The 12,348-nt window shown below is 42.0% G+C and overlaps 1 protein-coding gene across 6 annotated transcripts in view; it reads right to left on the bottom strand.

Moving 5' to 3' along the window:
- Positions 1–12,348, bottom strand: part of CMTR1 (cap methyltransferase 1) — a 53,966-nt gene that overhangs the window by 39,043 nt on the left and 2,575 nt on the right. For 4 of the 6 annotated variants that reach the window (XR_014232765.1, XR_014232766.1, XM_082347812.1 and 1 more), the window contains exons 3-5: positions 10,210–10,315; positions 3,732–3,883; positions 2,079–2,237 (exon numbers count right to left, since the gene is read on the bottom strand). Coding sequence is in view for 4 of the 6 variants with exons in the window: in XM_082347812.1 (XP_082203938.1) it covers positions 2,079–2,237; positions 3,732–3,883; positions 10,210–10,315 (417 nt within the window). In the remaining 2 variants the exon portion in view is untranslated. The remainder of the gene's footprint in view (positions 1–2,078; positions 2,238–3,731; positions 3,884–10,209; positions 10,316–12,348) is intronic. The other 2 variants (XM_082347813.1, XM_082347815.1) reach the window with 1 other exon arrangement.

Genomic DNA, 12,348 nt, shown 5'->3' with positions numbered 1-12,348 from the left:
TCAGAGTATATGATTCTATTGGTCTGAGGTGGGGACTGGGTATAAGTATGTTTTTAGAAGTCTCCAAGTGATTCTAACATGCAGCCAGAACTAAGTTCACTGGGCTAGAAAGACATGGATTATAAAACCTAAACAGGTGGCTAACCTGCATTGGCAGCTCCACACATTCCCTCCAAGCAAGTGTGGAGAAGAGATTCACCACTGTGAATTGAAGCGATGAGATTAAAGGCAATATTACATGCTCTGAAAGGCATAAAATGGTATCACAATGCAAGGTCTTGAGGGCAAGCCAACCACCCTTAACAGAGAAAAAGTTTAAAAAGAAAAATTACTGAAAACTTTGTCAATGAATCTGGCAGTGAATCATTGTTTCTCCCCCTGGTCAAATCCACCCCCGTTACACATAAATAGTTGTGAATTATAACCTCTCAAAAGAAGCTCATATACACTTTGGAGGCCCCTTCGGAGAGGAAAAGCAGACTCAATCTCCCCATGGAAGTCTGAACACTAAGGCTACCCACAAAGTGGACTTGGAAGCGTCACACCTTGCACTCCATATTCCTGGGCTGCAGTGGCCACTGAGCACTCTCCGTGCGGTGACTCCGGGAACTGGGCATTCACCTCAGGCTGCCCAGACTCCTCTACCTTAAAGAAGTGGCCACCAACTAATAGTTGAGCCAAATTCTTAACCAAAAGACAGGACATCTTTTTTAAGAGAAAAAGTAAATTATGGTAAATGATAATTAGGACAGCCTTGCCTCAACAAATTTGTTCATGGAATTCCCTGGTGGTCCAGTGGTTAGTACTCAGCACTTTCACTGCCACGGCCCAGGTTCAACCTCTGGTCGGGGGGAACTAAGATCCTGCAAGCCGTGCGCCACAGCCAAAAAAAAAAATTCTTTTTTCCCAATAGCCTGTCTACATTAAAAACAGAGATTTTATGAGCAAATTTCAGATTCTAAGTTTAGCAAAGTTAGTTCTAATTCTGCCCCATTGAGAGGATAGGGACTCTTCACTTGTTTTCACACAAATGAGGACATGGAAAGCACGAAGTACTTCTGAGGTAAAAACCTACATCTAGCCCCAGTTACAAATATTTGCCCTATTCTGCCTGTCTTGTCTCCTCATAACTACAAGGCAACACAGCAGGACCACCCCCAGAACCCATTAGCTCTTGGCTTGTCGGCATCTTACTCTGACACCTTATTAGGCTTTTATCATGCACAGGATCACAGGACTTCTTTCCTGAACTGGAACATCAGTTCAGGAGGCAAATAAAATATCAATTTTCCAGAGTTCAGACCCACATCTGAAGCTCAACTACAGCAACTATGTGGAAGGCTAGATATCTGTGCTCTACTTTCTCTAGTTTCAACTCTATAATGGTAATATTTTACCATTATTTTTAGGTGCTTTTATTATACCTACTTCAAATCCTCTGTGGAATAAGGTAGGGCATAAATAAATAAATAAAAATAAAACCTCAACATTACCTGTGTCATGAAAAGGGATAGAGCCTCCTTTGGTATTCAGGGTTAAAACAAACTCATACCCAAGGAGATAAGCAGACTAAACCCACAACAGAAAAGCTATATGGCATAAACAAACACCTATTTAATACCGAGATGTCATAAACCTGTGGAGGTGCAAGGACCTTGGAGGGCACCTAATCCAGTCATTCACACAATGGGAGAGTAGGTCCTCATTTGGCCCCATCTGAATCCTTTCAGCAAAGGGAGCTCACTAACTCATTAGGCACCTTCGTCACTGGTGGAAAGCTGTACCTATTTATTAAAGCTCTTTGTGGAGACACACTCTGCCTTCTTGCATCTTATACCCACCGGTCTTAGACAGTCCTATATGAAACAACAGGAAACAAATCCACATCCCACCATATCTCCCCCAGACTCCTGTTTTCCATTTTGGACACCCCAGTATCTTCCACATAAGAAACTAGTTCCAATCTCCACTAACCACCCTGATCATACTGCCTCTGGAGACTTCTAGTTTGTTAATGTTAATATGGCTTCATAAAGCCATGAATGGCTTTCCTGTCTCCTCCTCTCCATACCAGTTACCTCTGGCTCAGCTCGCCAGTCCACATTCAGCTCTTGGTCAAAGCCTTGCAGCGTCAGACCCAAGCCTCGTCGACCTTTCTGATTAGAGGCCTCAACGATGTCTTTCCGACCCTGGCTGTATTTACCCAATCCTTCACCTTCCTTGAAGCCCATCTTGGCCTGAAAAAGAGAAGTAATGGTGCATATATATAAATAAACAGACATTTATTTAGCCCTTATCATGTGCCAGACATGTTAAACCCTGAGAAATATAAACGAGTAAGGCCTAAGGTTTTCCTTCTAGCCTAATGAAAAGAAGCATAAATAAGTAACTGCAGTTTAACTGTGGGCCCAGTGGCTGCCTATCCTGGAGGTGAAACTCTAGGGCAACTATAAGTTGGATAAATGAGAAGGGACCTCATAGCTGTAATTAAAGGCACCAAGAGTATATAATGAATCTCATTGGACATTTGCACAACTACCCTTCCAGCTAATTTGTCTGATTAAGTGAGAAGTAGATCCAGGGTAAAGTTGATAAAGAGAACATAATTTAAAATGGAACCGCTTCAAGCGGCAACTTCTAAACCTTACCCTTAACCAGTCAAATGGCCTTACTAGGCAAGCACAATGAGGGCTTGTAGGAGCCCACTTAATCAAGAGATTAACTGAAAAATCACTTCATGTAAAACTGAGGTATGGGAGATACTATAAAACTCTGGACAGAAACATTTTTTTAAATGTCACAACTAACTAAAAAGCTTACATTAAACTCTAGAGTCACTGAGCCCAGTTACATACCCCCAAAACCAGAGACCCGAATCCCAATACCCACACACCCTTGTCTAATAAAAGAACTCCTATCCTAAGAAGATCTAATTTACCCTAGAAGGTCTATATTCCATACGGAAGGGGCATTACCAGCTCAGGAGCCGGATGAAATTCCTACAGTAGCCACAAATCTTTCCCCAGGTCAAAGAGTCTGACTGAGTCACAAACTTCCCCATCTTCCACTTCCCCAAAGTTTTTGGCCCCAACCCAGAATCCTGACTATGACTTCAGAAGTGGCAGTTCTCATTCTTAAATGAATCCAACAGAAAATGGAGAGGTCAACTATAATATTCTTGAAGCTAGACAGAAGACAAACTTGGATTTTCCTAACCTTTGCACATACACTAAAGTCTCATAAGGAAAGCAGCAGATCTTCCTTTTCACCTTCTTTCTTGTGGTATACCAATGGGGTACTGAAGTTAGGAAGGAAAACTAGGCCCTCTTTTGGAAGTAATACAGAAGACTACTACTCTCATTTATTTTAGGCACCTAGGAGTGAGCAGGATTTTAGTCATTTCTTTTGAGATCACTCACTAGAGCAAAAAATCTCAGCGTGAAGCCTCTTTATCCACCGACACACATTCATGTGTTCACATAGGCTCACAAGAACTCAGCTCTGGACAGGACAGGAGCAGCCACTGCCCATGGATGATTCAAATGTGATACTTCTATCAAGAGGGGGTCACACTCTCTACTAAACTACAGCAGCTCTCTACTAAACTAAAGCAGAGGAAAAACTCATGCCCTCACTTTGCTTCTTCTCCAATACCAATACAATTTCCCTTCTCTCACTCTGCTAGTAGAGCTTCAGAAACCCAACACAACCTAACCCAAGCCCTGACATACCATAAGCTTCTGGGACACACTGTTATACATGGAATAGCGAGAGGAAGTTCCCTCCACGAGAGAGTCTGCTTTGAATGCATCATCAAAAGAGTCAGAGCTGCGTTGCTTCCCCTCAGTCTCACTGTCAGACCCACTTAGGCTTGTAGCAGATGCTGCAAAAGAAAAAAGGAAGATGTTTTGGTGCGTTTATGGCACAATTTGCCTCTAGAAGTCCAAGTTTCATTTATTCAACTAGTGTTTAGTATATGCACTGCACACATAAAGTTCATTAAATGACCCAGGTCAAATGTATTCTCTACCTTTTACAAACTGTGTAATCTTGGGCAAGTCACTGAGGTTCCTAATGGTACCTGACACACAACAGGAGTTCACAATATCAGTTTTCCTTTCCCATCCCTTACAAAACTGGGATGGTAATACCTTCCTCATAGGGTTGTTTGAAGATTAAGTGAAAAAATGTATTTGAAAGTATACTGTCAGATATAAAATGTATTTATTGATGATATGACTGTCATTTCTGCTGCTATTTATTATTTGAAAATCAATTTCCAAACACTGATACCTGGTTTCATTTTCAACAATTCTATCACAGGACTAACAGTTTCTGATTGTTTAACCTCCTAGTTTCCTGTTTTCATGGTCCTTCAAACTTGTAGGTGAGATGGTGGGTCTACAGCACAGCCCCAGAGAAGAGCGGCTCACAGGGGGAAAGTGGGGAAGAGAAAGGGAGAAGTGAAGGGGGAGGGGAAGACAGGAAAGGAAGGAAAAAGAGAAGAAAAGAGAGGACAGGGAAGAGGGGGTGCTCAGGCAGCAACACCAACAGAGGTGGAGAGTAGAGGAGCTGAACTTAAAGGCTCCAGGAGGGAGCTGCCGGCCTGAGAGAGCCAAGCCACTATCTTCATTGTCAGCAACTTTGTTGCCAAAGTATTCCAAATAAGACCCACCTTAGCAGCTGCCGGAAGTGGTGCGTTACCTGTCTCCTGGTCAAGTGGGTAATCCACAGTCTAGATAGTCACTGTAACTGGGTCTTTCCCTATCTTTTATAGATACGTGAATCTCTTAACTTAAAAGATATTTCAGGACTTCCCTGGTGGCGCAGTGGTTAAGAATCCTCCTGCCAATGCAGAGGACATGGGTTCTAGCCCTGGTCCAGGAAGCTCCCACATGCCACGGAGCAACTAAGCCCGTGTGTCACAACTACTGAGCCTGTGCTCTACAGCCCGCGAGCCACAACTACTGAGCCCACATGCCACAGCTACTGAAGCCCGCACGCCTAGAGCCTGTGCTCCACAACAAGAGAAGCCACCGCAATGAGAAGCCCGCGCACTGCAACTAAGAGTAGCCCCTGCTCACCACAACTAGAGAAAGCCCACACACAGCAATGAAGACCCAATGCAGCCAAAAATTAATTAATTAAATAATTTTTTTTTAAAAAAAGATATTTCAGGGAATTCTCTGGCAGCCCAGTGGTTAGGACTCGGTGCTTCCACTGCCGGAGCCCAGGTTAGATCCCTGGTTGGGGAACTAAGATGCAGCAAGCCGCGCGGCGTGGCCAAAAAAAAAGATATTTCAACCCAATATAATTTTATTCAGGTAGTTCTTAAGGAAAACCCACCCAAATTTGGAAATAGATTGTATCTCAAAAATCTGGTAAACAGGGAACTTCCCTGGCCGTTCAATGGTTAAGATTCCACACTTCCACTGCAGGGGGCGAGGGTTCGATCCATAGTTGGGGAACTAAGATCCCGCATGCTGCTCTGCGTGGCAAAAAAAAAAAAAAAAAAAAAAAAGAAAAATCTGGTAAACAATTTCTGCATATTCCCATTGAAAATGGTATTAAACTGCAAGCCAGGAGGAATGCAGAACAGGAAATAAGGGTGGTAGTATCCAATCTGATCCCAAGGTTTGAGAAGTTGTATAGTGCTCAACAGTATACAAATCTCATTAATAAGTAATTGTGCTTATTTAAGAATAAAATTTTTTTAGTTCTTCAATTTATGAATATTATTCTTACAAACATCTATCAGTTGTTAGGATATAAATGCTTGTTATTTAGACCTAAATACTTAATAAACTAAACTGTTAGGTATTTCTTTTGGTATTTTTAGGGCATGGGGAAAAAACTTAAGGCAGCACTAAGAGTGCCAAAAACCAAGAAAACTTGGGAACCTCCCTCTGTATTGAAATGGTGAGATCACCGAGACACATTGTCAACTGAATAGTAGAAGACCTAGACCATATTCATGAACATGGCATCCTAACTCTTGTGTACTAAAGAGGGACAATAAAAATATAAATTTTTATTTCTGGTCATTGCAAAAAGAGCTTTTGGAAGGAAAGATATAAAAGACCAATAAAAGTGATTATCCACACATGTGGGGTTGAGGCATGGAAAAAGAATACCAAAATGATTACTTGGAACGAGTGAAAGTGGAAGAAGTGAAACTTGATTTACATTTTTATATCACTAGAGTTTATATTGGCTATCATTTTATATTTTTGATTTATGAACCATGTGAATATATTATCTTAATTAAAAGATAATATTAATTATCTTAATTAAAATTTTAAATAAATGTAAAAAAAGAAAACTAACTTAGCAATGTAGCACAATTCCTTTAAGGAAGAAAGGAAGTCCCTGAGAAGAGATGTTGACTCAAAGTTTGGCTGCTTGTGGGAGGTATTTGCGGAAAGGCACAAAAGGCAGCCATGTAAAAAAATTATTTATATATACCCAAACTGGGCATTATACAGGTATTCATAACTTGAGGATTACATCCTAATTCTAAAGACTGTCTGCACTGATCCATCCATTTCCCAGTGAGAACACAAACTAAGGGTTGACGTTCAGAGAAGAGCAAAGTCTTCCCCAGCACCCCAGGCCTTCTCCCTTCCACGGTGCTCCAGTAGCACCAGTATTCATACCATCAGCACAGCATTCATCACACTGCCTGAGAGCTAGTTGTCACATGCCACCCCACTGGACAGGATCACTCCTAGAGAGCAAGGACTCTGCCACAACCAACATTCTATCTCCAACACTTGGACTAAGGCTTTGCATTTAATAGAAATTAATTAACTGCTCACTGTAGTGAATTTAAAGAACTGTCACCCAGTTGTCATCTTTGCTAAGCACCCACTAAGTGTACCTCAGGATATTTCCTCTTACAACACCTCATACATGCAGTGCAAGACGTTCAGCCCTCAAAAATATAAGGAAGGGTACATGTCATTATATATTTGCCCAAACCCATGGAGTGTACAACATCAAGAGTGAACCACAATATAAACTATGAACTCTGGTTGATAATGTTGTGTCAGCACAGGTTCATCAATGTAACAAATGTAGCACTCTGGTAAGAGACGGTGCTAATGGGAGAGGCTGTGCATATAGGGGCAGGGTGTGTAGGAGATACCTTTGTACTTTCAATTTTGCTGTGAACCTTAAACTGCTCTAAAAAAAAAAAGAAGTCTTTAAAAAAAGAGTTTTTTTAAAGGTTCAACAACAAAAACAACAAAAAGTTTAAGCATGAGGATGGAATACCTATATCCTAGCAGAGAACTGAGTCCCCCTTGGACTATCACTTAGCACCCTGCACCCCAGTAGGCTGAAAAAGGACATCTGATATTGTTTAACAGATCAGACAACAACTTTGGTTCAGAACCTGTTTTATAAACAGTCCATGCTATATACAATGGAGTACTATCCAAAAGTAACAACCTTACCCCCAGAGAGCTTAAAAATCCAATAGCTAAAATAAATATGCATTTTTAAGGATATAACATTTTGCAAAAGAAAGGCAGGTGAACATGTGTGAAAAAATTAGAATAAACTTAAAACCAAAATTCTGGCTCCTAAGGAGGAATTCTGGTTGAGAATATCCCTGAATGAGAGGCACCAAATCTGCCTTCGTCCTCTTAAAAAGGTGGCTGTTCAATTCCCTCAATAAGGAGCTGACTTGCTTACGTGGACCAGTGCAGCACACGTCACAGAGTGCCAGAGAGTGCCACTCAGAAGGAAAGACCCAGAACATTAACAATGAGTAACCATGGAAACTGAGAAGTGCGGTGATATTTATTTTGTTTTGCCTTTTCTGCATTTTCTGTGTGAGAAATAAGAATATGTTAGTTTGAAAATTAGGGTTTAAAAAAAAGCTATAAAGAAATAAAGTATCATTCTAAGCCTTGTGCAGAATTTGGTTCCTTTCCAGAAAAATCTTCAGAGGACAGCAGATATGAGGGGAAAGACCTTCTGAGTAGCTTAAAACTAAGCCTGGGCCTCTCATCTCTCATTGCCCACGTGGAGGAGAAATGTGCTCTGCAACAGAGCTCCCATATGTTAAAGAACTGTGCTTCCAAAGGCGCAGAGTCTCTTCACTCAGTTGCTTCCATGCCTCCAACCTGTACCGCTCAGTGCCGGAATGGGGGCACCTCCCTGAGCACTGCCCTAAAGTTTCCCTGGGCAGCCCAGGAATCCAGAGACTAACCTAGAAGCTACAATGTTAAATGAGCTATTACTTCTTTCACCAGCTATCTGGAGATTCACAGGTCTATCTATATAAATGTTAGGAAAACCTGATGTCCTTCTCAAAGGAGAGTGTGCCCTTGGTCCATCTCTAGGGAGTTGCCAGGCTGTTAGGTTTGCTTAAGGATCCATCACTGGGCACCCATCAATGGTATGAATATCATTCCTGGGCATGCAGGGTTCCTGCCACCCTCAGATCTCAGAGGGAGATCTTTTGTTTTCTTTGTCCTCATGCCATTTTTGGACCAAAATGACACGAAGAACCAAATTTGGGCGCAAGGCTCATTGGGCAAATCCTTGGTGGCTCTGGTGCAATATTCCAGCACCAGACTCTGGCACAAAGATCTTTCCACTCCATTCCTCTTCCTTAGCTGTCACCTAATGTACAGATACCTGTCCTGTCCAGGTTCTGAGAATGAGGTTGATGAGAGCTAAAATATCATCCTACTAGGCTTTTCTTTGTGAGATCAAAAAGTGTGCTGGATAAGCAGATAACCCTTACTTCTCTCTTTTATTTCATGTGCTATTTAAAGCCAATTCTCAGCCTGACATGATTTAAGACAAAGTTCCCTAGATTAGTCCTGATGTCCACAGACTGCCACAGCCACTACTCATTTTCACCCCTGGGCCTTTGGGGCCACTCTTTTCAGATGAAAAGAAGACAACTGTCTTGGCTGCAGCAGGAACTAAAGAGGAAGTTCAGCCTCCCAAGACTGATAAGAATTTAGCAAACATTGAGCAGACAATCTTGTGATGAGGATATAAACTAACAGGAGTAATAAGGTCAGTCTATTAAAATCATGAGTTTCATTAAGAACTTGCCAAAATTGGGTGGCATCCCCATTTACCTCCCCAGGATCTCCCCTTCTAAAACCTACCAGAGAGCCCAAGACATTATTTAGAGCTTTCATTTAAGATTTCTTCTCTACCTGATAGAAATCATTACTCTTAAGTCAGTTTAAAGAAAACAGGTTCATTTTATAGAAGAATCAGAGATTTCCCAGCTACTGACAAAATTTTCCATAACAGAACAGTGGGTCAAACATGCCAAGATTAAAAATGACAGTGACAACACACAAGGAGGGACAGCTCTAACCACTAACGGCCAAGGTGAGCAGCACACAGATGCAGAAGAATAAATTATGGACTTGAATCAACACCACATCCTGCCTAACAACTGCTGTGGAATACACTCATTCCTGGTTAAAGACTCAATTTCTCCTTCATGCCAGACAAATGGTAACTCGTTAAAGCAATTTAAACAGACACCAATAAAGGAAGTTTTTGATTAAGGTCATGAATCTGGGCTGACAGGAAAACGATGGTGTTTCAGGGGAAATGGCCTATTTAGCGAAGAATTAAACCTGACGGAGGGGAAGGCACTTTCAGTGTGGTGCCGGTGAAGGAGCCCAGCCACTTCCAAAGCAACACGCTGTGGGAGGGCCAGGAGCCCACACTAGATGCACAGCTGAAAAGAAAAGGAAATTGTCTTGGGGTCTAGACCACAGTTTCCCTGTGACAAACAACCAAAAAGAAAAAAACGACCTCCATCTGCCTCTCCTTGCTTCAAAACGTTATTTAATAGCAAATTTCCAAGAGTTTATTTAGGCTTGAAAATGCCTTCAAACTCCTCTTAAAATACTCTAAAGAGTATACGATGCCCCAGTGGCCATGACAACAACATCCCTTTTCTTCTTTAGTCTGGTCAGATGTTAGACTCTGACTGGCAATGCAGCTACCCTGTCAATAATGTAAAATAAAAACCGATTAAACTAAATAGATCTATTAATGAGTCATCATATTGATCAAGCAGAGGAAGCACAAACAAGGCCCAGAGAGACAAAAATAGCAACTACTTTTTTTTTTTCTATTTGTACTCCCTAAAGAGCATTTTTCAATCATCTGTTCAACAGTATGTCCGGGTAGAAGGGGTTGGAGCAAAAGGAAACACACCTGCTTTAATGCAATGACTTGAATAGGAAAGCCGCATATAGATCTCAGGGGATATGTAGTTTCTGGCGAGACAGTTAACTACCAGGGCACACTGTCCAGGGGATGCCTAAGAGAAGCCAACACAGAACAGAGATGATATAAATGTGATGTACTTAATGAAACGATCCTCTGTAGACTGGAGGAGGCATAGGCAAAATGAATGAGGCAAAGCATTTTATGCTTCTTGGAAAAGATACTACTGTTGCCTTCCATCAGTTCTATTCAGTAAATATTTACTGAGCATTTATTCTACGCCAGGCATGGGGTTGCAGGGGGTGGGGCACAGAGAGCAGTCTTGCTGATGAAGACACCAGACTCTAGCCCTCAGAGTTTTTTTGTCAATATGGAGCTGCCCTTCCTAAAATTAGCTGACCCAGGGAAATCTAACAATGTTTGTTTGCCTCTGCCTCCTGCCTCATTTTTCTGCAAATGAAAGGGACCAAATGGCCTATTGCCAGACGCATACAAGGTACAGGCCACCTCTAGATTTCCATTCTGTACAAACAACAGCAACAGTCAATCCTGACTGAGTCATATGGTGCTACTTCTAGAAAAGGTTAAAGACATTTGGTACAATTAAAAGGAGTTCGTGGGAGGGTGGGAGGGAGGAGGAAAATCTCAATTCACAGTCACATTTTTAAAAGCTTGAAATTTAAATTAGACTGGTTCCCTTGAAAGATCCTGAACTATACACCTTCCTCTACCTGGGAGCCATTCTCTTGAGAGCAGACATCCCCCAGGATCCGCTTAGAACCAGATACCTCCACCACCTAAGTATCATTTATTCCCCCAGGCACGCTCTCCCTTTCTTGCAGGCCATTTCTCCCACTACCCCAGAGCCCTGCCCAAGGAGACTCTACCTTCATCAAGTTGCTCAAATCCCAGGTGATAAGCAAAACTCCCTTTCCTCAACAGGCCCTAGAACCTATATGCCCAATATATTTTTGCCCTCCCACTTAGTAACCTCAATTACATACAGTCTTTCTCACCTACCCTGGAATCCACTGTGACAACTTTAAAGGCACACGTATCTCCGCACACAAGGTTATAAGAGAGTCTCTTGATCCAGCCAGGATCACAGCCGCCCCAAAGGCTTCATTAGCTGTATGTAAGGCCAGTCAAGCTTCTCCTTTCTGGACCAACTACTCAGTACAGCTGATGAATAACCGCCCTTCAATTAGCCAACCAGTTGAGAATAAACTGTATTTTCTATCACCCTCAAAGGATTCTTCACACTCTTTCAGTCACCAATCTGTCACCAAATTTCATTCCAATTTACCAGTGACCCAGCAGAGGATACAAAATGCAAGACTGCTGGTGTACTGGGTTAAATAGTGCCCAAAAGGTCATGTCCACCCAGCACCTGGGAACATGGCATTTGGAAATAGGGTCTTTGCAGATGTAATCAAATTAAGATGAAGTCGTACTGGATTAGGGTGGGCCCTCATCCAATGACTGATATCCTCATAAGAAGAGGGAAATTTGAACACAGACACACACAGAGGCAGAGACTGGAATTATGCTGCTACAAGCCAAGGAACACCAAGGATCACCAGCAATCACCAGAAACTAGAAAAGGCAAGGAAGGATTCTTCCCTAGAGCCTTGGGAGGGAGCATGGCCGTGCTGGCACATTGATTTTAGACTTCTAGCCTCCAGAAGTGTGGAGAATAAATTTCTATTGTTTTAAGCTACCCAGTTTGTGGTACTTTGTTAGGAAATTAATACAGCTGGCAAGTAAAGATAAATGCAAATGGAGCTACTTCTAATTGTTTGGTATTTCAGGCAAGCTCAGAGACACTTCACAATTTCTCATAGAAAGCACCTGTGGAAACTGTGAACATCTGTAACCCTAAAAAACAGGCAAAGCAAAATGCTAGTTTCAACCAGATCAGTGAAGTCCTTAGAGCTTAATGTAAACAGTGAACACAGGGATGCTCCAATTCATTTGGGTGTTTCTGATCATAACTGCTGAGGGAACTGAGGAAACAGAATGCAAAAACCTGAGGGGAATTAGGCCAGATTACTGCAGCAAAGAGCCCTGCCCTGTGAAAGAGCCCCAAGATCATTAACAGCTGAGAGCACAGGGCACTCAATGCTC

Source organism: Balaenoptera borealis (assembly GCF_965194805.1).
Source record: "Balaenoptera borealis genome assembly, chromosome: 12".
Classification (NCBI taxonomy): domain Eukaryota; kingdom Metazoa; phylum Chordata; class Mammalia; order Artiodactyla; family Balaenopteridae; genus Balaenoptera; species Balaenoptera borealis.
The sequence above is the reverse complement of the archived record's forward strand: the minus strand, read 5'-3'. Positions and strand labels throughout refer to the sequence as shown.